Consider the following 25,114-nt stretch of genomic DNA (forward strand, 5'->3'; position numbering starts at 1 on the left):
TATAGCCATCAACTTGCTCAATTGAATCACGTCTGCCTGATCTTAGCAGCTTAAAATTCATTCCACACAGCCTGCAGTGCTGACATGGATATGATTAGACAGAAGAACAGAAACACCACTCTGAAGTAACCTAGCTGAACTGCACATGTTCTGACCCTTTTTGAACTCCCTGGAGCTTTTGTTACCTGGCAAATGCAGCTCTAAAACTGCTCTTGTATCTCCAGATCTTTGCTCTTAGCCATGCAGAAGCCTATTTCTCTCTGGGACTGGCAGTGAGAGAGGTGCTCTCTGAAGAAGGCTTCTAAATGAGCGTGCAAGCTGAACTCTTACTGAACTGAATTAATTATTAAAGATGCAGATGGAGCTGTCCAAATGATAAGAACAGCTCCTGACGTGTCATGATCCAAGCTTTCATTAAACCATTTCAGGCATACTAATGGTTTCCCACCGCTCATTACTTACATGTTCTTTTCTCATAGATATAATAACCCTGGTGCCCAAAGGCATGGCAGGCTATGGAAGCTGTGAAGCTGGAAGTTCCTCAGAAGATATACTGAGGAACTTCATACTTCCCCTCCGTTACTTCTCTACCCTTATTTTGTTTAAACCTGTACACATATACAAGTGCAGACACTTATAAACTCAGAGAAAATTATGTAAATTAGAGAAGTAAGCAAGACTGTCAAAAAAAGCAAGTGTTTAGATTAACATGTTAAAAAAGCTTACTACAGTGAAATTCTCTCATGCTACTAAGCACACTACTGTACAACCATGGTTTGCCTTTGGTTACACTGCCCACGGCATATTATTTTTTAGCCATTACACTTCTCACACTTCTTCTAGTCTCTTGCTTTCTCAATTGGGACGATTAGAGGGCAAAGCAATTGCTAGAGAAGAATTACTCCCAGGAACTGTTCTGTGATTGCTACCTGCTGTTTCATATTTTTGAAGTTGGGAATACTGCTCCCTAAGGCCTTTTGCGTCTCAGTCTAAATGATTTGCTGGAGGATAATAATGTCATGGCCAGTAAATAATAGTGAACTATGTCTGTACACGGTCAATATGATTAAATGTCCTTCACCTCTATTCTCACTCTGACCTGGTTAGGAGGAAGTGAAAAAGCCGTGAGCAATGCCCAAAGCTTCCCATATGAAATCTTATTTTAAAGCAAGCGAGAAATAGAGGTGACTTAGCAAAATACTTGCAGTAACAATGAAATAAAAAGCAAGACATAGAAAGTGAGATTCTCATCACACAATCAGAGTTGATGTAACTGAACTATAGTTACAAGAAACTTCGGTTTCCTTCTAAGGATTACAACAACTGCAGCGAACAACTTTGTTCTGACAAATATCTCCTATCATATTGAAAATAGTAACTATGTATTTCAATTGTAATTATAGGTTTCATTTTTAAAAGTACCCATTATCCTCATACTTGATTAAATTTAAATGTATTTAGAATAAACTCTGTATAATTATTATAATGGTCTAGGCTTAAATCTTGCAAATATTTCAGTGTTTCTAACTCAATACACTCATCAAAAACTATTTCTCTGAAAATATGCCTTAGTGTAAATGCTGAGTCACAGCTTGAAACAGTGACTGAGCATCTGGTGGGAAGTCAGAGCCAACCCAGGGAAGTTCAGGTGCATACAAAGCTCCTTAGTGACTAGAAGGGTTGGAGACAGGATCTGCTCCTTGCCAGACCTCACTTAAGGCTTGGCAGTGGCAGGGTATCTTGCTGGAGATCACTGCGTACAGATGGAGTTCCAAAAGTAAGCACCATCTTTCTCCTGTGTCCACAGCTGATGCATCTGAGCAATCCCTCACTTGTAGCAGCCTAGGACCTTACTACTCTGCTGTCATTGCTGTGCTTTCTATTGTGTTACATATGCTAATGAACTAAACCTTCCATGCTGCACAATTATCTTTCCTTAACTGCCAATTCAAGGGTTAAAATAGTTTTTGACATAAGCAGAAAGTAAAACTGACCCAAAATATGCATAAGCTCATTTCAATATTGAAAATACCAGGAGGGAATAAAGAACTTATGAAAGATCTGCTAGGTACATTTTTAATAGAAATTTCCACTATCAAAGTATGAGTTTATGTTTACATGGAGAAGTAAACTATAAGCTACAAAAACATTCAAAGTGTGTTTGGCATACAAATCTATAAAAGTAAAAACTTGAAAGTTGTGCTGGATGAATGACCTTCACAACTCCACTGCTGCAGAGGCAGGGGAATAGCATTAAAAAAGTATTAAAACAAAATTAATTCATCCCTTCTAACTATTAGTAGTTATGACAAAAGCTCTCTCTATTCTCAGATTATGTGCTTAGATTTAGCCTTCTAGAATATTTTCGAAATGCTGTAAAGTTTAAAAATACTGAAATACCATATAAAACCAAAATGCACATCTTGCATTTGCTTTTCTTCCAAGTTCCTACATCATACAGTGCTGACATTATTAACCTGAAAAAAAACAGGGAGATGTTCTCTGGGATGACAAATGACTCTGCACTTTTTACCTGAAATTGAGAAGCAGTGCTCAGAGAACAGATAATGAGTGTATAAATGCAATATTCAATCTAGAATGGATAGTGGGGCACACAGGCGTGGGTGCATATATGGGTATGCATGCATATGATTAATTTACTCAAAAAAAAATAGAAGTTTCCATAAGATTTCTCCTGGTTACATAATATTCTATTTTTATGCTGAAACACATGAACTTGTATTGTATGTCTGATATAGGTAACATGCAGCATAAATATATACAGAAGCAGTCACTGAAAAAAAAGCGTATGCAAATATAGGTATAAATACCATGTAAGTACTCCAAGATATAAGAGTTTCTTAATTATCCAATGTATTCCAACATTCTTTTCAGCTAATGATGTTGGAAAATTTGCAGTTAAGCTCTGGAACATGTTCAGTAGTGACTTAATGAAAGCAATGATAACGGCTCCTTTTAAAAATAATGTGTTTAGTACTTCAATGATTTTTCATAGGACTACACATGTCAATATGACCTTCGGAGTTCAAACCATTAGGAAAAAATGGCTATACTGAAGTTTCACCACAGCTCTGATAATTAATCATTTGAAACTTTTCTGCAAGACAATCTAAAAGAAAAAAATAAATAAAGTTCTTACCAGAATAATAAAGGTAACAGGCCCAATGAAACTCCATATGAAATAGTTATCTACATGGAGCCAGCAACTATGGTAGAAAAGAACAAAAATGGAAGGTAAACCATTTCAATAGCTCCTCAGTCCAGTAAATGAAAAGCACAAAATGCTTCTTAAACTAACATATTGTTGGTAAACAGTGACAAACAGTATCATTTAGTTCACAATGTTTTCTAACGTGTAACTTCTGTGGTGGGTCCTACTTAATAAAACCACTGTACATCAAAATCCATCATCAGAAACAAATACCATAGAAGAAACGATCAAAATAAGTTTCCTTTTGGTCAAAAGCTGTAGTCACTGATGCTGTAATTAACTAATGAATCTAACAACAGCTAATACTTTTCACAGGTTTTCCCAGTCATCTTTAGAATCTGCTTTTAACTCTATAGCATATGTAATGTGCTTACTCCCAAGGAATATGAGATAGAAAACATTCAGATTCCACATTTGGCTGAAAAACAATCTGGTATAAATGAAACATCCCAACTGGGAGTACAACTAGAGAGAAAGAATGCATATGATACCAAACCAAATGACGTGTAAACCTATTAGGGCCAACTTCACTTAGTGATTTGTTTTTCATACAGCCCAGTTCCCTACTGAATTGCTCTTATTTGTCTTTCATCAGTAGCAAAATCAAGCAGCTTTCTTGTAGTCAACACTATCTTCCCATTCTGTAACTAATTTAATCAAAGGACAAAGTAAACACTACTGGAAGGCAAATTTATGCCTCCAGCAACTCAAATCCTCAGAAATGTTTTCTGTCTACCTTCTGTCACTTCCTATATGTATCTGTACTTTTATAAATAAAAGACAGTGGCTAATTTTGATCCTGCTCTACCCGCACGGTAAAATATTATCAAAGTGAACCATATGGGCTGGAATATTGTACTGTATATTCAAGATGAGAGTTAGCTAGAGGGCCAGTTGAACAAAGAGATCTAATGAAGCATTAGCTTAAAACTGGATGGTTAAGCCTGTCAGATACTTTAAGTTGAGAAGAAATTTTACTTCATATACATTTGAGGCCAAAATGTTATTTACTTTTTCAATTTGTTTCAGGTCAATCTTTTGCGCTAAAAGAAAGACCATAATTTAGAATTGGTCTCTCTGGAGTACAAATCCTCTGAACCTAGAGAATTACAAAAGACTTGATTGAAATTTGTGCACAGTATTGCCATTCTCTTACCAATAAAGCTTTCAGATGGTATTTTAGTCTGTCAGGGACCCTCTGACAGCTAATAGGCTTTAAAAAATTATTCACTTGAAAAACACTCAGGTCACTTGCAATTACTTACGCTTTCTCTGTTCCATAGCTCTTATAGTCAATAGCTGCTGAGACACCAACCACTGTAGCAGGGAAGAGGTAGCCCGCAACGTAATAGTACTTCTTCCTAGAATATTCACTTTCAAATACTTCTACTAGCATTAGATAAAGCTGCACTCCTTCTAGACACATCCAGGCAAAGGCTGCCAGGAAGAAAAAGTGTAAGAGACCTGCAAATATTGGACATGCAATCTGCAAAGAAAAAGAAAGATGGAAATATAAACCACAAATCTTTACACCACTAAATCTCTAATTAAATAGGGCATAACAGAAGAACATATACATCTATCAGAGATCTTTCACAAATTCAGGAAGATTTTCCCAACCTGAAAACATACACTGAACACAATATTAATGTGTTCACAGAAGCTGCAAAAAGTAAATTCAGATAAACAGAACGCAGATAAAGAAACCTCACCCTCACTTGTCTTCATTTATGCAGTAGTTTTCAATTTTTATAAACAATCCTTTAATTTTTAAATTGGTATCATTTTAGGGCTTGTACTTTGGATTATGTGAGGCATGAACAGTTGGTTCTAGATGCATAATGTAATACAGCTTATTTAAAATCTGAAGCAGCCATCAAGCCTGCTGTAATTTTGCAAGTTTCTACTGTCATAACAGGAATCAGTCTGAATTCTCTCCTCTTTAGTTGAATTCTGGATGAAACTCTTAACAATTCACTAGAATTCAACATAATGAATTGCTTCTGAATGACAAATTAAGTGTCATAATACAGCCAAAAAAGCCTGCATGAATGTTCAGTATGGAAAAAAAAAAAAAAGAAAAAAGGTAAGCATAAGTCTCTGTACTAATATATATATGTGAAAAAACAGTCAATAGCTGTTAGACATATGAGAATATATGTTCTTAGTAAATCGACATTTCAGCTCCTTTCAGAAGTTTAAAACACCTGCTTCATTAATAGCTGATATTTCCCAATTGAAAATGTAAAACAGAGCTGTAAGTGGGAAATTAAGGCCATAGATATTTTTGATGAATGTAAGTACTATTTATGAACACGTCTACTTATTTTCACTTACAATTTTCATTTCAGCCGTACTGTGTCAGAATGCCAAAAACTTGGCAGTGTTGTCATGCTTTAACTGAAATGTGTTTCAAACAGTCATTTCAGAGAAAAATATCAGTACATACACAGTGGACTTACCTTGTACTCTGTCTTATCGATGCCTATTAGGAAAATGAACTCAGCAATGAATAGGTTGATACAAAGGTTCTTGTGAATAGTGTTACGATCACTTTGTAGGCCACGGAAAAAACAGAATGTGAAGATGCAGATGGCCAGGCAAACAAGAGAGATGACAATTCCCACCCAGGTGATGACAGTGAGGAGCAATTCGTGTACTCCATCTTTGTACTAGAAATAACCAAGAATGGAGAAAATTAATATGAATTCTTATGAGTATAAACAGAAATCTATTTTCACAGATAGCATCCAGGAAAGTTGCTTGTTCTTTATGTGAGATGGGCAAAATATACTCAGTAATTTATGAATCTCAGGTCAGCTTTCAAGAACAAAAGTAGAAGAGTGGGTCTGAGAGCAAAAGATGATTATTTTTTGCCTGATTAGATAACATTTTCATTTTCCTATGATCTTCTGCAAACACATGAAGCAGAAGTAATTAGAGACAACATTTTCAAAGTAGCATTAGGCTCTGATGCAAAGACGAGAACTTTCACTTGACCTCCTGTATGTGTACATGTTCTTTCCTATAGACCTGCAACTCCATGATGAAGAAGAAAGCAAAGATTTACACATCAATTAGGACAAAATGCAGAATATGTTGCGTGTGTAATTCCAGATCTAATATTATGTTTATCTAAAGATGGTTCCTTCAGTTGTAACAGAATCACTTTTGTCATCTCAGTTATCTTTTCAGTTACCTCTCAGAATACAGCGGGTTTATGAGAAGCCCCATATCTTTGCAAATACTACATCTTCTCGGGCCCCTAGACATCCAGTAAGTGCTTAAGTAGATGACAAAATTTCAGAGTATATAAGGGAATTAAGAAATTAGTACCAGCTCTGACCTTCCTGCTTTAAGAATTGCACTTGTGCTTCCAGGGGAAAACCAGCACACTTGCCCCCTAGAAAGCCTCCAGTCATACTGCGAAGTCAGTAAAATCATTGTAAGGTTGGTCAGTTACTTCAAAACATGACTGGAAGAAGTTTCTTGTCCTTTTTTTATTATTATTTATTTTTATTTTTTTTATTGTTTTATTTTTTATTTTACTTGTAACTTTATGGGGAGGAAGAAAAGTGCTACAGAAAGCAAACTGTTTTGGAGTGAGTGGGTAGAAGCTATAAATACTTAAGAAACTTCAGCAATTTTGTATCCTACTAAAAATTTAAAGCAAACTCTTTAAAAGTTTGTTCCCTGCTCATGGCTAGAAATATCATTACCTACCACAATCTCCCGATGAGCCATAAGAATTGCAAAGTTGGTGAGGTGACTGCAAGCACACGTTGTATGAGTTTTATTTGTGTCAACCAGTTTGCAGCCTTGAGTTGACCAGTATCCCATCATAGTCCTCTCAGAGTAGTTCCAGAATGAACAATTTGCATTGAAATAATTGTCAGGCTGAGAGATAAAAGGACAAAAAAATAAGGACTTTACACACTAAGATGGCAATAACAATTGTCTAATATGTGTAAAGAGTAATTTAGATTAAACTTTGCATGTTTCGGACAATAAAGTTTTTCATCAGCAAAATTGTGGACTATGTTATACAAGGTAGACATCTAGTTTAAATGGACTTTATAGTCCGAAACACTCCAAAGTGTAGTTTCAATTACTGTAGACCCAATTTTAAACAATTACAATTTCCATCTTACAATTTTATGCACCAATGGTACAACATAACCATTTTTTGTGTCTGTGAAATTAGGACAGCAAATTTATTTTGAAGAGATATTTTTTCCTGTAACTGAGAACTTAAAAGTATTATCCCTACCCTTCAATCCCACCTATGTTCAGGCCACAGTCATGTGAATAGATACTAGGAAAAATCTCATTCCTCAAGGTCTATCTATTTTGATGAAAAACAATGAGAACACTTACAAAAAAAATGGCAAAAGAGGAGGAAAATAAAACTATATTTTCTCTATCACTGTACTTTACTTTCTCCATATAAAGAAGATAGAAAAATAGAAAGGATCAAACAGAAGTGCAAGGAAACTTAAAATAAATCATGACAAAATATACACAGATTGAAAGCACAGAAAACCATGACATAACACTTCACTATACACTATGCTATAATTATATAAATTAATTTTAAACAATTCTGGCATATAGACTTGCAGAGGTTGGTCCAAACTCATTGTAAAAAGTTTGTGTTATTTTGTCACACCAGACAAACAAGAATTTTAAAAGTTATTTTCTCCCCTGCTTCTAAGGTAAGAGTTAATTTTCAGTTTGAAACAAATTAGTCATTTACATTTTCATGTTGATTACTGAATTAGCTTTCATTAAGAATACACTTAAGTTCTAATAATCACTGAACCAGGCTCATTTAATTTTATGTTCACAAACTTAACTAAGCTCATGTCTCTGACCTAGTCCAACATTTACAATTTAAATGGAAAAAAAGGTTATTTTTCTGCATTGCTTTTCTCTCTTGCTGATTTTATGACCTTCCCATTAATTCATTAGCATAACTCACATCAATGTGTTCCAGAGTAAAATACACTGGATCAGTCAGGTACACCCGGCTAGACTCCTTGTTGATAGAGGCTGCAATGACATGGGAGTTGACTGCAATTGTACTGTTCCGACCAGCAAAATCACTGCCCAGCTTTATGGTTGCATTTTCTGTGCTAAGAAAACGCCCCAGACTTTTGTAAATGATGAAAACCAGTTTTGCTAGCCCTACAAAAGAAAAGAAATTTCATCATTGTGGCACAGGAACATACAGGAAAGCTGTAGTCTGTACTGTAATGAAAGTAAAGTATCAGTAAACACAAAGGCATTTTCAGGCTACATATTTGAAGAAAAATGCCTAGGTACCTCCTATGTTCAAGAAAAAGTCACAGAACAGTTTTGTTGTGTTTCATTTTTTAACTAGGGGAGGTAATCTATTGAATTTAATGGAGTTTTGATGCTATGTGCTCAGGACTCACCGTTTCTGCTGTTCTGTTTCACAGTGCTTGCAGACAGCTGAATTGAGTTGCCTCCTTTACTGCCCTGAGGAAATTTCAAGTCTTGCACCTGGCCCTCAGTAATGAGCACTGCAACATCCAAAACTAAGCAGATTCAAGGGGGAAAAAAAAAAAAAAAAGTGTTAAAAGGAGGATGCAGAAAGCATCTTTTGGCCAGATTACAATATGCCAGGTGACAATTGTTTTCCCCAATATTTAGTTTTATCACACTGCCGGTCTCATTTGCCATCAAAAGGGAAATCTATGCTAGAATGTTTCAATTACACAGAGTTACTTTAATTAAAGCTAGTGCACACTATTAAAGTTTAAAGAAAATGACAGCACCTTAATAGTGAAAACATACCATCAAACCTTGCTTTAATGTGTGCCCCTAAAAAATCCATTTAAAAATACCGCAAACATACGTATTGCAGAGAAACATTAATTTTGAAGCTCCTAATGTCTATGCAGTATCCACAGCCAGCAGATTTAGAACTTCAAGTATCGATTTAAAGATGTTTTAGAAGTCAGCAAATAAATGCCTAAGTACACTTATGCTGTGTATTTAGCTAAGCAATATTCATACCATTTTACTCCCCCCACTCCCCCAGATATCTAATTCTGTAGAATGGTTGATAAATAAAATAGTAATGTTAAAATAGTATTTAAACTGAAAACTTCAGGCATCATTCAGCAAGTCAGTTTTAATTTTATATAATGTGGCATACTGGGGAGCTTTCATGGGATTAACATTAAAGGCTGGATTCCCTTGGATATGTAAAAATATATAAGCCATAGCGGTCAATTTGTTGTCAAATATCTGTGGTACATTAAACTTGTTTAATTATCGGAATGTATGTCTAAGCTGTGGATCTACAAAAGGAATATGGGAGAATTATTTTCCAGACTCTAAACCATACACAATTTTGTATATTGGAAATTCAGTGCTGGGGTATGCAGATTGCATGGCATCAGCAATGCACTGTTATGATTTGAATACAGCTTATTATAGCTGTCTTCAAATAGTGATGTTCAAACAGTCTACTGAGCTCCATGTAACAGTGTGCACATGCTTAGTGAGATGTCCAGCTATATGTAAAGGTGCATTTATCTTAGAAATATAATACATCACAGTTGCAAAAAGGTTATTTGCTTTTTTCCCTGCAAAGCCCAAGTACATTTTCTTATACAGGTGAGAGAAATAAATAGCAATTAATTTTGGACTGCAGTGTTCTGCAGTTCTACCTATAAGCCTTCAGAAACAACTCTGATAACAGGCAGTAACACCTCCCAGTCCTTTCCTAGTATCTTCTAAAATATAAACTAGGTAGTAACATCTTACACAGTTAATATGCAGACACTGAAACGTGAAAAGTCTAATTTCTGCAGTCTACTCCAAGTCTCCATTTCAGTACCTCTCAAATTAGAAGACTTTCAGCTTCCTTGTACTTCGCTGAAACTACATTCATCTTCGTAATATGATGAAGGAATTTTAATTTTAGGCATAGCAATTATTTTTGCTTTAACACATCCCATGTACCAATATTTGCACATCTCTAATACCAAATCCCTTCATTTCTCTGTCACCACTTAAATTCTAAATTATGCTCCAACTATCTTCAGCTATTTTGCAGTCTCTGGAGCATAGCTATTCTGCATTATGGGAGATGTAGTCCACTGAACACATTTTTACCTGAAGGCAGTCATGTTTAATGTAAACATTTTGCCTATGTTCTGAGTGCCTAAAATATTTAACTGGCAGAGTGCATCGTAAAAAGTAATTTAAATTCATTAAGAACAGATTATATGTAATAGAAAAGCATTTCCACAGCCATACAGAAAGCCGTTACCTCAAAAAATCCATACTTTGCCATTTAAGCATTCTTCATATCCATAGGCTCTGCTAATGATTTTTTCAGTGGTAAATCAACTTCACAACATCAAGTACTTTCTATTCTACACTGTATTGAGGATACTGAAGAAGAATGCTAATTTTGCAGAACAAAACAAAAGCATTTCACATCTACTTAGGAATAACTCCTTTCCTACACAGGCAGGTAAAGTACAGCTTTCTACCAAATGCTGCACAGCTCAGCTTTCAAAGAATAATTATTCTGTTTTTGTGTAAGAGCAATTCGCAGCACTTTAATTAGTACTTGAAAAGAAATACACTTACCGATATTTTCTGTGGGCATTGAGACTCTGGTTGGTTCTAAGAGATTATCAGCCAAGACAAAAGCCCCTTCTTCTAATGTATCAAGTAGCATTGTGGCTGCATGGGCTTGTTCTGAAGAATTCATGTCTTTCCAGGACTCCAGAGCTTCAGGCCTGAGCAGGTTGTCCACTGTGTCAACAATTGCCTGCATTCATTAGAAAACTATCATTAGGTCCGATCGCCTTAGGCAGCTGGGGAAAATTTCCAGCGTTATCTGGTGACAATTATAATACTTAACTGTCAGAATGATTTACTGTGATTTAATGGCACTAGAAAACTATTTCAACATAAAAATATTTTCCATTCCCTTGCTGGATTACCATTAATAGAAGTGCAGTTAGCCACTAGCATTGTGTGGTCTAAGTGGTACACATGCAGATTTGACTTGTCTCATATCAGATATAAAGAAAGTCATATTAATGTGTTGAAAAAGTATAAAAATAAATGCCAGAAATTTTGCCTGAAGCTTTCATCTTAAAGTTAATGTCAAAATATATAAATTCCATTTAAAAACACTAATGCCAAAATTGGCATTCTGCAGCTTAGGTTAAAATGGCAATAATACTCTTCTGGAAACTTAGCACAACTCATGCAGCCACTGTGCTATAAACTACTTGTCTATGACAAACTGCCTTCTTTATTACAGGAGGCATGAAATGAAGCTGACTCAGTGGATATAAATTAGCTTGGGCCACTCTCACTCCCCCTCCTGTTCCTGTACCTGTTCATAGATACTTAAAAAGATTACTAGCTCCCATTCCTGCACAAAGGTCAGTTAAAAAAGGAAATCAATAGAGCAAACAAGATGTCCACTGACTGTCCATGTTATCAGTGAAGGCAAAACAGAAAAGCTGAATAAAGCTGCCATTTTAAGTCCTTCTTGTAACAACTCTATCATTATGTTTTAAGGTTCATTAAGCTGCATATAAAGTAACAGTAAATAAGGAAGAAGAAGAATTCAGAGACATGATTACATTATTTTTACAAAATAATCCAATCAATCACAGTAATCAGTTAATCAATTGAAGGCAGGCACTTACATTAATGCAAATGTAGCTGTGCATTGAGTATGCTGTGCATTGAGTACGCCATGCATTGCTGAAACACCCTGTTTACTCTGTCCCATTTACCTACTCATCATGTGTCATTAAGCCTATATATAATTTGTTTGATCAATTTAAAAGCATCAGGAATGGAAACAGAATGCAGTGTACAAACAGGAAGATGTTGGTCTGGAATACTACATTGTGCAAATCAGAGTAGGAAACGTTGGTCAAGGCTATTGTCAGAGCAAGATTAATTAGCCTAATCCATTTTAATATCCTCTTTCTGTCTGTGTTGTGAACCACCACGACCTTCCTGGCAGGTGGAAGATACTTCGAAGTGACATTAAAGCCTTTTTTCTTTCTCTAACGGAAGACAGAGTAGTCAAAACGCTCGCACTGATACTGCTGCAGCCATTAACTAGAGTGGAACAGAAATTGGTCTGCAGAGGCCAGATTCATTAGTCACCAAGAAATACAGATTGGAGCCTCTAATCTGAGGTACAAATGAATCCTCTGTCACAAAGTGGGAACTTGCTTCATTTGCATAGTGTAAGTCAGCTTTTGATTTGTAATTTCAAGAGGGTTATTAGCCTTATCTAAGCAGAGAAGCCCATCTGAGACTTACAGAAAATGACACCAGTCGAAAATTAAGGTTGTGCTATGGCTTCTTATGTATCTCTATATAGTGCTGATGGTATGCATTCATTAATATGAAGCACTTTTTATTTATTATGGGACAAGCTAGCTCTGCATTTTTCCTGTGGTAAATGATCACCGATCACCTATCCAATAATACTTCTGAGGTATTCTCTTCACTCAGACAAAGACAAGTGGGGAGGTGGAACAACCACAATGCCCCTCTGACACAGCTGTCCAAGCAAGCCAATTATTGCTCTTCTCATGTTAATGTTTATTATTGAAAACAAAGTATGAAAATTCAGTCTGCTCAATGCCTGCTGGGTTTCCTTTTCCTATTCAAAATCACTTTCTGACAAAAACCTATTACACTTATTATTTAAGAAGTGCATTTCTCTCCAGATCCTTGTCTCTTTTTGTCAAATTTTTGCAGTAACTGGACATCTCTTATTCCATTTCCTAAGCAGCAGGATAAAAGAGAGACCATCCAATACAGAGAAGTGTCCCTTCAGTAAGAATTTGAATTATTTTATTATCTTGCAAAGTATTTCAAAGTTCTTTTTAAAAATTGTTCTTATATTTTATCTCAGAAGGTACAAGTAAAAAACGCATTGTAAAAGAAACTTTGAAAAAAATGTGCAATAAAATCTTTCAGAACCACAGACACGATCTATTCTAGGACATTTTTTTCTCCTTATCACAGGTGTGAGGCAGCATTACTGGCATTGTATCACAGAGCAGGAGCTGGCCACTATGGGCAACCATTCTACCAGAGATGAAAGAAACTGAAAATCAGATAGCAATATGTTATGTGCCTACCATATAGCCTGGCTAATGGGATACATTATACGTATATTTTTAACAGTACAGCTAGAGGAAAGTTTGTCCTTATATTTTATCCTGAAATCACCAAAATTGGCCTTTGTAACAACTCTTAAAACTGTTAAGATGGAGTAATTCTACTAGGTATAAGAATACACAAAGAACAAAGCAGGCTATATAATGTACACTTTTCATGCAAGCAAATTAATTCTAAGCAGTCTTTGATATAAAATACTATCAATCTGAAGTCACTTCTGTTCATTTCCCAGCTTTTTCCTCTACCAAAAGTCATATCATGAGAGAGATGTTACTTCCAATTCAGATAATAACTATTTCTGCTTTGGAATAAGTTGAGGTTAGAGAAGTATAAAGTTTGATTTTTTAATTATTTTTTTTTTCTGAGTGTTATACCTGTGCAAAGCCAACATTTGTACAGTTGATATGGGGCACAATACACATTTATCAAAGACTGAAATACATAGGATCATGCAGCAAGATGATAAAGCGTGGCAGGTTGCTGAAGCAGGGAGAAAGCAGGGTGACAGCACATGAGAGATACCTTAAGGTAAGCCCTGCATGTCTTCTCTCGTTTTTGGAGCTTTTTAGTAAGAGAAAAGAAAATCAGAAGTTAGACACATTCTGGAAAGCTTCAGAAATACCCAAAATTTAGTCTGGTGTTTCAAATCCGTAGTTTGAACTGTAAAGAGTTTGGACGTTAATTCAGTTTTTGTTCAGCGATGACTACAGAAAAACATCAAACAGGAAACCTTTTCCCAACCATTATAAAGGTGCCCAGGGATCTTTGTCCCAGCAGTGGAATTTGTGTGAAAAGGTCAAAGGAGGAAATCCTTGTGTAGACACTTTATCTGTTCAAGGGAAAACTCTTCTAAGTGTAGCTTGGGACTGTAAATAAAACTATTGCCCAGACAACAGAGGAGTGCACGGAGCTCTCTTTAAAGCAGGCTGAAAAATGTTTTGTTTGTAGTTAGTTGACTGAGCTGAGGAAAGAAAAAGGCCATGAAATACAGCATTTCTTCCAAGAAAAACTGGAACGGTAATGCTTTTGTGATTTGTATCTAAAACACTGCGACATAATTTTTCTCTGAAATGTTTCTCTTAACACTATTCCACAGGAAAAAAAAAAAAAACAACAACAAAAAAAAACAAACAAACCTACATCTTTATGGTTTAGATCATCCTAGGAGATATGATCAATTGTAAGTGATGCTGGCGTCTTAAAAAGTCTAAGAAAATGCTGTTATTTTGCAGGAATTCAGATTAAAGCAAAACTGAGCAACCATGCTGAATCCCATTGATTGCTCAGGGTGAAAACGTTCACTGAATAAAAATACTGCTTTGGTTGAGAATTTCTGTAAGCTGGTGCCCATTTACCTACATTATTTATATTGCATACAAGATCTTAATAAAGGACACACAGCTATTTTTGAGGACCAGTGAATTTTATTCTATTGTGAATTTTATCTTATGCTCTAAAAAGAAGGTAATTGCAACTTTCCGCTGTGTATTTACTGTTGTTTTCTCTTACACGTTTATTCCAGAACTATAAGCACGCAGGAACAAAGTATGGATTAATATTTCTGAAAGGATAAAAAAAAAATAAAAAAAAATCAAGGGCAACGGTTATCCCAGCAAGAGGAGGTGAACAGAGGTGTGTACCTTGTTATAACTCCTTCCAGCAGAATCTTTTTCACTGGGTCGCAGTTCCTGCAACTGAGCATCCAAAATGTCCACGAGCTGCTCCATCAGCCTCACTGATGAGCTAACATCGCCAGCGAAGACTGGTCCTTTGGTGTGTTTAGCCAGTTCATTGGCCAGACTAGCAGCATTTTCTCCACTTCTGATCTGAAATGACAATTTATATTATCTCAGCAGGGTCCCTTGTTCTGCTTGAGGCTCCTAATTCCAATTCCCCACGTACCTTTGTTGTGGTGAAATAACCATTTGCACATACATTGAAATCTGCAACTAATTGAGACCAATAACATTCTCTTTATCTCAGAAGATTAAAGGTTCTTAGATCCGTGACACACAAAAGCAGTTCTTAACAGTCATCAAAACCAGAAATCAGACTGGGACTTTTGGGCTAGATCTTCTGTTCATCCTCACTTTTATTTTTTTGCCATTATCAGACAGTAAGGAATCCATTTGTTCACACCACTGCTTGAAGCATTTGAAAGTCAAGTAGCCTGGTACTGACAACAAATTATCCGGTTTTCATAAACTTAGTAAATCTCAGTAGGGAAGGAAAACACAGAAAAGTGCCTCTGCGCTCTAATCATACTGTTATTAATGCACTTGTACAAAAATCTATTTATTCAACTAAAATTCTCCCTGAGCCAATAAGCCTTGTACATACCAGACTTTTTGCTGTGTGATTTTATATTTTATTTATTAAGCAAAAACACTAGAAGAGCTATTTTGCTTTAAAATGCTATGAAAACACAGAAGTACAGACTCCATTCAATAACTGAGCACAAGAGTGTGCCTTAATACACTTATGAGCCAAACATTTGGTAAATGCTTTACACACAAAGTACGTGCAACTCCTTCTATTTCAAAAGAATACAGAGTAATAAACACAGCTTCAACAAACTCAATTATTAATGCTAGCAGTTAAAATCTTTAATCACGAGTGAACATCAGATTAAAAGGTTTCAACCAACCTTCTGAGCCAGCTGATTTACCCAGTGTGAGGTGCAGTTGCTAAGATCAGGGCCTTTGGGGTTCCATGTTCCCGTTAAAACCACACAGAGATACGAAGCAGTTCCTACAACAGATGTGAAAAACTACAGTGAAATTGAAACCATTTTTTTGCATGCATTCAGGAAATCAGTGACAATGTGCTCCTTAGCAGTGTTAAATTCTGAATGCCACTAGTGTAAGCAATTGACAATAACTGGAAAAAAAAAAATACGCAAGGAAATAAGGTAGATGATAAACAGCAATAAAAAAAGTCAGTGAAAAGTACCAGACGGTTTCTGCAAACAAACAAAAAGCCCTTGATTTTTCCTGGAGCTCATCCAGAGGGGAGCTCATAATGAGAAAGGCAGCTGTAAGTATATTTCATAACAGTCCTCAAGTAAAGACCTAAAATTTGACCTGGATTCTCAAAGCGTACATGCAAGGTAATTCTGAATCTACACTCAAATGCAGTTTGTAGATTAGAACTTCACCATTGCCTGTAGATACTGCATTCTCCAAGTAATAAAAAAAAATCGTATGACAGACAGCCTGAGATTTAAGAAAAATCACCATGAGAGAGCGGCACAGTGCCTTTGAAATGTCTGCTTGGAATCAAGATATATTTTTAAAGGCAATACCTCGTGTTCCTTTGGGGCAAGGCCGTTCAACCATCATTCCTCTTTGTGTCTGAGGCCAGCTAATCCCCCTGGCCTCTGTTGGCTCACAGAATCTTTCTGGCAAAGGGAAAAAACTCGTCACAGGGGGAATTTTGGTTGTAGAAATGGGTGGCGGTGGTTTGGGTCCTCTGCTTCCTTCCTTTGTTCCTCCAGCTAAAGTTGTGCTTACAGGACCTTTCTGTGATGTAGTGCTAGTGGTTGAAACCGTGGTTTTGTATAGCTCTGCTGAAGAAGTTATTGTCACTGCTGTAGTAGGCACTGCACAGAGAAAATAAGAGTAATAAAAAAGTGAATGATTTCAGAATTACTAAAAAAAAAAAAAAAAAAAGTTATTTATGCAGTTATAATGGATTCTCTGGTGTCTCCTTTTCTTTAACCTTAACATCACGCTTTTGTTATCGCTATCTTGAGTGCTTAGGAACTTTTTTCCTCCCAACTCATAACAGTATGAAGTTTCAGCACATTCTCTAAACATTCTCTTCCGTAATAGAAATCGGTAGCTACATTTCTAAAGGCGGAAAGGCAGTCCTAGCCAGTTATCAGTACAAAACAAACGTGCTCAGAGCAAATAAAGATTACTTAGTTGCTTCCACAGAAGGAAGAACTCAATAGATAGAGCCATAAACAGTACAGTTCAGCTTTAAAAACAAAGGTAGTAGGCTGTAACTAACAGGAACGTTTTAAAAAACATCCAAAAACTTCAAGTAACCCACTACACACCTTCCAGGGAAATAATTCCGATTACATCTTCCTACCCGGCAGTCATTCTGCTTGAAAGAACTGCAGCATGCCTGATTAGCTTCAAGCAGAACAAACGCAGAGCACAGACGTGGTGTTCTGGTGTTTGAACATTGAAGGCCCTAACATCCTTTTTTGATAAAGCAGGTATGTAGCCATGTCTCATGTAAAGCCAGTGGCAAGCACCTAGCGCAATCTTTCATGCCACTTGAGGACAGGTTTCAGCCAAATAATTTCTGACCAAAATGTACTGCTGGGGCTGGGAGGAGCAGCAGGCCTGGCTCCTTTTCTGAGGTTTTGCAGAGATAGCGCTACTTAATGCTATCTCTGTAATTTCTGTTCATCACCTTGAAATATACATGGAGCAACAGCTGAAACAACGCAAGTAGAGTAACTGAAGCAGTCACCATGAATTATTTTCAAATCTTCATGAGTGTTCACAGTGCTTTAAAGGCATGTATAACCACAAATCCTTGTGCTGAGATTAAATATTCTCAGATCAACTATTTTATTTTTTTTACATCCTAACCAATACAAGAATAAATTAATCTAATTTCAGGAATAACTTAACTGGAGAAGGTGACTTTTTTGTCGTGGCTGGGTTCTGTGCCCCTGACCTTTGAGGTACAGACAGTGTTTTTTATCATGCTCTCTAAATAAGTTCATTACCAAATCAAAAGAAGTTCCGCTAAGCTTTCTGTCAGCAAATTTATTTTTTTTTTTTTAATGTTTGCATTTTGAATAAAATTAACTTTCACTTGTTTGGAATTTATCTCAATTATATTACATTTAAAATATTTTAGGAGACTCAACTATCATAGAATCTTAGAATGGCTTGGATTGGAAGGAATCTTTTCATTTTTATATGAATTTAGAGTGCAGATTTTGAAAACTGACATCTATTTTTAAAGATTGTATAAAGAGAAGTGGGGTTTTTTTTTTTGCTTGTTTTTTTTTTTTTATCCCTTCCTTATTCACAAATGACATACTTCTTCAGCGGCTGTCTTATGTTCCAATTCCTGGCTGTCTGAAGACAGTCTGTGTAATTGTGCTGAATCTATGGCCCAGCCAGCTACTATGAAACCCACTGAAATCTCTGAATCTGTTCTGCAAGTGCTTGCCTGACATCTTGTGAAACTGCTATAATTTTATTTTGATTACAAGGCATCCAGCTTTCTAGTGCTTTCCCAATTAACATTTGTCAAAAGCATTTGCAATCACTTGCAGCAGTGTCAGGCAATGCCTACTGAATCAGGTCCTGGGGAATGGGAAGCTGCAGGGGACACAGGATGATGCAAGGGACAATCCATTATTTCTATCCATTCCCTAACACACTGTGCTAATAACTATGTATTTAACCACTTAAATGTGTCTTAGCATTATTGCAATTACTGCTCAAACCTGTAATGTTTAGGATAGCTTTCTTCTTTGAAATGGTTTCAATTTCACTGTAGTTTTTCTCTCAATAGCAAAATATCACAGTAAGAATACAAAACTATTCTCTAAAGTTCAGTAGTGAAGTGATCTTTTGTGCACTTTGTGCTGTACTCTCAGCTATAATATTCTGCTGTCTTTACGTAACTTAATGCCATACACTGCAATCAATTCCCAAGCATACCATCTACGATTAAAAATGACCTGCATACTTTTGAATTGTATTTGTAATCTTCCATTTTTGGAAAAAGACTCCAAACCATCACCCTCAAAAAATGAAAAAGACAGAGACTATTTCTAAGATATTTTCTCTTGATTTAAATAAGAAAATTAAGAATTTGGCATATTTAAGAATGTAACAAGAAATTTCAGGACAGTGTGGAAGATGGGAAGGAGAAGGCTGAAAATATAGAAACACATCATTAGGAATACACCAGATTTCAGAAGGTGGATCATTTTGTTCCTGTTGGGGAACTTAAACTGAAAAGTTATCCTGAGCTACAAGAAGACACATGATGGCTTCCACCATCTGATGCTTAAAGCTCAGGGTGATGGTACTTACAGGCTCCTAGGCACCCGCAGAGTACCTGCATATACAAGTTAATGGCACTGATGATTTACAAGCTGCAAGTAAAAGGAAGAACAAAATGTTTGTAGGAGTCATTGGCCTATCACTCTGAGCAGCTGGGGATAGTCTGTAGAAGGCTGAAGACTCTTTAAAATGCCATGTGAGATGGACTTCTTGACTATGATTGCTGGAACAAATTGGCCAGAGAGGCTGTGAAAGCCCTGTCCTCTGAGGTGCTCAAGGCCAGGTTGGAGGGAGTCCTAAGCAACTGATCTAGTACTTGATCTAGCAGCTGGCAGCCTGTAGAGGGGGCGGGGGGCTAGAACTTGATGAACTATTTTTTTTATTTTTATTTTTTTTTAAATATGGGTGGGTCACTTTATCAGCTGAAGACAGTCTTTGTATGATAAAAAATAAGTTCAAGAGGAAGTAAATTCAGAGACTTTTTGAGAGTAATTAACTTACATTTGTTTCATGCAGCTCCTAACTGTTGATTTAAACAGCCGTATATACTATGTTTCTAAAAATTAAGACATCACTGGAGTAAAACTTAACACCTGTTTAACAGTGAGATGTCTATAAAAAAAACCATAACACAATTGCTTAGAACAGCAGGGGAATAGTAACTTTGTTTCCCCAACTGACAGTGAAGAAGAGATTTAGAGACATTTTTTCTTCAATTTTGTATTCTTTACCTACAGGTTTCTACTCTAAGTAGATATTAACTACATTAAAACAAACAAACCAAACCCTCAAAACACAACCATACCCATACATTTAAAATTGATCCAGAATGCCCCGATGATTAATCATTTCTGAAAACACTATTAGTTCCATTTTCATCTCTGCATCTAAGATATCATGATCAAACAGGCTGCGTGGATTTTTCATTTAAACATGTTTTTACAGGCCAGATATTTCAACATATTTGAACATTCAAAAACCTAATTCTATAGCTTCATTTTCAAAAATGGGCTGCTGTGCAAAGCAACAGGGATCAGACACTTGTGCAAACCCAGGTTTTCCTGCTTTCTGCTTATTACCGTGATGTGCCTGTTTTTACGCTTCAGTGAATACCGGGGAAGTCACTAAGACTTATTTAATTACCTATAGGATACAGCTATTATGCTGGCCAGTACTCTGCTGATGCTATAAAATCCGATTTAGTTGGAAGTGAAATGTTTTTGTGGGCATTTTCAGGTATACCCTGAAAATGAGAATAAATACACTACAAAATTAGCAAAATGCCTATGATCAAGAAATGTGTTATCTGGTCCCCATTAGGTTATCTTTATTTGTACATTCTCTCTTTAATCAATCTGCAGCATAGCAGATTGACTATAATAGCAAAGATCTAATTTACTTAACAATTTGCTGCATGACTTCATCATAGATTCTTGGTGTTATAAAGATTTATTTGCACTAGCTTCCTGTCACTTAAAGCCCTCGGTGATAGTAGCTGACGACTTTCTGTTCTATCAACACTCACAACATCCATATTTTCCTGCAGTGATCCAATAAAACTTAATGATGGGTATCATGGTACAAAAGGGGAGACAACCCCAGTTTGAACAGTTTGCACAGTCTGCGTAAATTGGGATGAGTGCAGATGAAATCTCTCCCTAACGCACTAAAACAGAACAAAAGGATTTATCTTCCTTTTGTTACCAAGGAAACCTTACAATGTAATACTCATTCACATTTTAGTGGGAAAATTCCCTTCAATCTTCCCAATCTTTTAACTTAAAATTCCTTTTAAAAATCCTACTCCAGCTATTTGTTTGATCTTTGGGGATGCCTCCTTTAGAAATCATGTATGGGAACACATATATTAAATTTTCAAGAAATATACAAAAATATGCTCTAACGTTTTCATAGTTGCTTCTCTGCAGGTCCTGATATACTTCTGAATTATTTCTGAATTAAGGTTTTGACTTTTAAACACAATTTTTACACTTAACCTTAGAAAATATGCTCTTGTGCGGTACCTGAGTGGTACTTGTCAGCTGTAGCTCCGAAAGCCACTTCCACATCTATGTATTATAATTCCCACGAGGAGAGAGAAGAAAAAACAATGTATAGAGACTGAGGTTAAGGGGAGAGTTCTAAGGGCAGCAGACCCAGTTTGGAGAGTAAGATGGTAGCTTGACTGCAGCAGCTGTGATCTTTTCTAAGATCAGAAATTTTCATAATCCTCAAGAAGACAAGGATATAAGGAGCACATAACACACACAGTTACAGGAGGAAAATATGCTGCAGGAACGCAGCAAAGTCAAAGTCATCATTACGTTAATAATAGAAGTATTTCTGTGGCTTCAATAAGCAGATTTAAAAGTTGAAGAAACAATATAAAGAAAAAAGGTGGGTTTCAAGTCATGAGAGTCTCACAATTTTGGCCTTGGGAGCAAACACAAATCTTGCAGGTCAAAATGTGACTCAACTGTGATAAATTTGTCTTTTATGAAAGAAGAAGATTGTTGTTTTTGAAGCACTTGATAGTAGGAAGTTCAGGTGCAGACAAGAACTGATAGCTAAGACAGGCAGAAAAAACGAATCAGTGTCTATATCATTATTGCTCCCACAGCAACAGAAGGAACACAGATTGCTGACTTTTCTACAATGGCCCCAAGTTAACCACTCAAACAGAAAAGACCATGACTTCCAATTTTGAGCCACTGACCTTGTGACACCATTAAGCACTTGGTATTAAAGCACCATTGCAGAAGACACAAAAAGAAGGTTCTCCTACAAGGTGAGTTGAAGAATCTTATCCTAACACGTATGTCTCTGAGTGGATGATTAAGACATCTAAGTCAACCAAAACACACACGCACACAAAAGATACACAAAAATTCCCTTTACGCATCCTTTGTCAAATGTACTGAAAATCTGATCGAAGGCCACACCTTAAATACTTTGTTCAGTTATGGACCTTTCACTTCCAGAAATACACTGGGGTACTGAAGCGTGTCTGAAGAAGAGAAACAAAGCTATTGAGGGGTATGGAGCACAGGTCTGATGAGGAGCGGCTGAGGGAACTGTGCTTGTTTAGACTGAAGAAGCCCAAGGAGGCTTGAAAGAAGGTTGTAAAGAGGCAGGGGTTAGTCTCTTCTTCAAGGTAATTAGCAATAGGTTTACAAGTAATGGCCTCAAGTTGCACCAAGGGAGGTTCAGGTTGGATAAGAGAGAAACCTTCTTCCCAGAAATAGTGGTCACACACTGGCACAGGCTGCCCAGGAAGGAGGCAAATTCACTATCCCTGGAGGTGTTTAAGAAATGTGTAGAGGTGGTTTCTCAGGAACATGGTTAGTGGGCGTGGTGAGGATGGACTGATGGCTGGACTTCAAGATCAATCTTAAGAGATCTTTTCCAACCTTAATGATTCCATGATCTATATGTTACACATATAGAACTTTAAGCTCTGTAACAATAGAAGAACTGGTCTCCAATTTATATAGATATTATGCTGAAAGAAAGAGGAAATGAGAATGTAATACAAGTAAAATACAGAGCTATAAACCGTGTGGAATATCTTTGTCATTTTATAACAGTACATCTCAAGGACAAGCAAGATAATTTTTCCTTTAATTTGGTAATCTTTAACTAAAGGCAATTGGTTTAGGCAAAAGAGGAAATGAACTGAAACATATTCTTAGATCTGCCACATACAGATCCATAGAATAATAAAATACTGTTTATTGGCTTTATATAGGGGGAAAACCCCTTTTGTGAATATATGTATTATGTATTCAAATAGTTTCTATATTTTAAAAGGTCACAATCAAAATGCATTTACTGATGTCTTAATGCATTTAAAACAAAGTCTCACAATTCACTCACAAAAAATACTGTTTTTGTATCTTCATGGATGAATGGGTAAAAAGCTTAGAAGAGTGGCAAGCACCCCGCAGCGTGCCCTGGGCCCCTTCTCATCTAGGTCTGATTGCAAGAAAGTGTTTCTCCCCCTGCCTTGCATGCCAACCTCTTCTCATGAAAACCCCAGGACATGAGGGGGTGCTAGTGGATGTACAACTGTCTTTTTGATATTAGACAGGATGTGGCTGAGCTGTGTACTTTAACTTATGTTAGAGACTCATAATAAAAACATCATGAAATGTTTCACTGGAAACACTGAGTGGTTTACTAACACAAAGGAAAGATCATACAAAGCCTTTTTGTCTCTTCCTGTTCTTCCTTAATACTTTTTTCCTTAATGTAATGATTTAAATATTAGCTTCTGCCACATTATTCATGGCAGAGCCTGCACCTCCATTTTCTTCTCTTACTTGTAAAGCTTTGGAGAACTTAAACTTCAATTTTATCAGAATTAAACTGAATGAAAAATAATATGCCTAAGCTTTCTAATTAGATAGGTGGGTATGGCTCTGCTAAGAGCAGCCACCAACCTGTGTTATGAAATGGGGTGCAGGGCCTTCTGAACAGCTGCCCTACGCTGGAGCTTAGAGCTAGGCACTGGAACTGGCCTGAGCCTAGTGTCATACATGGGGAGGTCTGTGGAGACAGACTGGGAATGCCTTCATGTGGCTCTGGAGATTACTAATCCATTAGTTCTAAACTGCCTTATTCTACTGCTTCTTACATATATTTACATCTAGAAAAATTTACATATATGTTGACACAGAATCATAAAATGGTTTGGAAGTAACCCCAAAGGCCAGTTCCAACTCCCCTGCCATGGGCAGTGAAACTTCGCACCAGACTGGACTGCACAGGACCCCATCCAGCCTGGCCTTGAATGCCTCCAGGGATGGGGCATCCACAGCTTCCACTGGCAAGAATCTATCTGTTCCACTGCCTCACCAGCCTCAATGTGAATAACTTCTTCCAAATATCTTATCTAAATCTCCTCTCTTTCAGTTCAAAGCCACTTCCCCTTGTCTTCTTACTACACTCCCTGATAAAGACTCCATCTCCAGCTTTCTTGTAAGCCTCTTTTAGTATTGAAAAGCCATGAGAAGGTCTCCTCAGAACCTTCACTCCAGGCTGAACAATCCTGGCTCTCTCAACCTGTCTCTGTGGGAGAGGTGCTCCACTAGTTTATACTGCTGTGCATTCATTAGCTGAGCTGAAACAGAACAGCTACTTTCCACCGGAAGAAGCCACTAATTACTACTTTCGTAAAGTTTAAAAATTTACTGCTGAGCATGTATGTCAATTAGATGACAGAAGTGAAGTATTAAGTTTCATTGCTAAAGCAACTTATCAACATTTTGTCTTTTAATACATACACCTTCTTCGGCTCCAGACCATTTGTTTCAGTACTCTTTCCCATAGGTGTTTATCTGTGGCTATGCCTTTTCATGTCATTCTTAGAAATTGCTGAGACCTAAAGATCTCCATTTTTCCTCCCTCTTTTTGGAGTTAGTGTCTTCTTTTTACATAACTGTTCTAAATCCAAGGGAACTGCAGCTGTAATGAACTTATTGAGAAATCAGCAAAAAACATGTTGGATAATCTATCTAAACTAACATTAGTAACTGTGAAAACAGGTCTCCAGAAAAGTATTTATGCTTGCTATTGCACATTAACCCCTTATGTATCCTTATTGGGACTTCCCAATAAATGT

The 25,114-nt window shown here is 36.6% G+C and overlaps 1 protein-coding gene across 39 annotated transcripts in view; it reads right to left on the reverse strand.

Annotated features, from left to right (window-relative positions):
- The window catches only part of ADGRL2 (adhesion G protein-coupled receptor L2), a 373,380-nt gene that overhangs the window by 19,257 nt on the left and 329,009 nt on the right, over positions 1-25,114 (reverse strand). For 27 of the 39 annotated variants that reach the window (XM_085512217.1, XM_085512232.1, XM_085512213.1 and 24 more), the window contains 11 exons: positions 16,749-17,045; positions 16,092-16,195; positions 15,085-15,270; positions 13,967-14,005; positions 10,865-11,048; positions 8,671-8,793; positions 8,214-8,419; positions 6,956-7,129; positions 5,695-5,904; positions 4,498-4,718; positions 3,161-3,227 (listed from right to left, as the gene is read on the reverse strand). In XM_085512217.1, coding sequence (XP_085368343.1) covers positions 3,161-3,227; positions 4,498-4,718; positions 5,695-5,904; positions 6,956-7,129; positions 8,214-8,419; positions 8,671-8,793; positions 10,865-11,048; positions 13,967-14,005; positions 15,085-15,270; positions 16,092-16,195; positions 16,749-17,045 — 1,811 coding nt within the window. The remainder of the gene's footprint in view (positions 1-3,160; positions 3,228-4,497; positions 4,719-5,694; positions 5,905-6,955; positions 7,130-8,213; positions 8,420-8,670; positions 8,794-10,864; positions 11,049-13,966; positions 14,006-15,084; positions 15,271-16,091; positions 16,196-16,748; positions 17,046-25,114) is intronic. The other 12 variants (XM_085512226.1, XM_085512238.1, XM_085512236.1 and 9 more) reach the window with 1 other exon arrangement.

Source organism: Coturnix japonica, chromosome 11 (assembly GCF_054131305.1).
Source record: "Coturnix japonica strain WE chromosome 11, WE-NBRP24, whole genome shotgun sequence".
NCBI classification, from domain to species: Eukaryota; Metazoa; Chordata; class Aves; order Galliformes; family Phasianidae; genus Coturnix; species Coturnix japonica.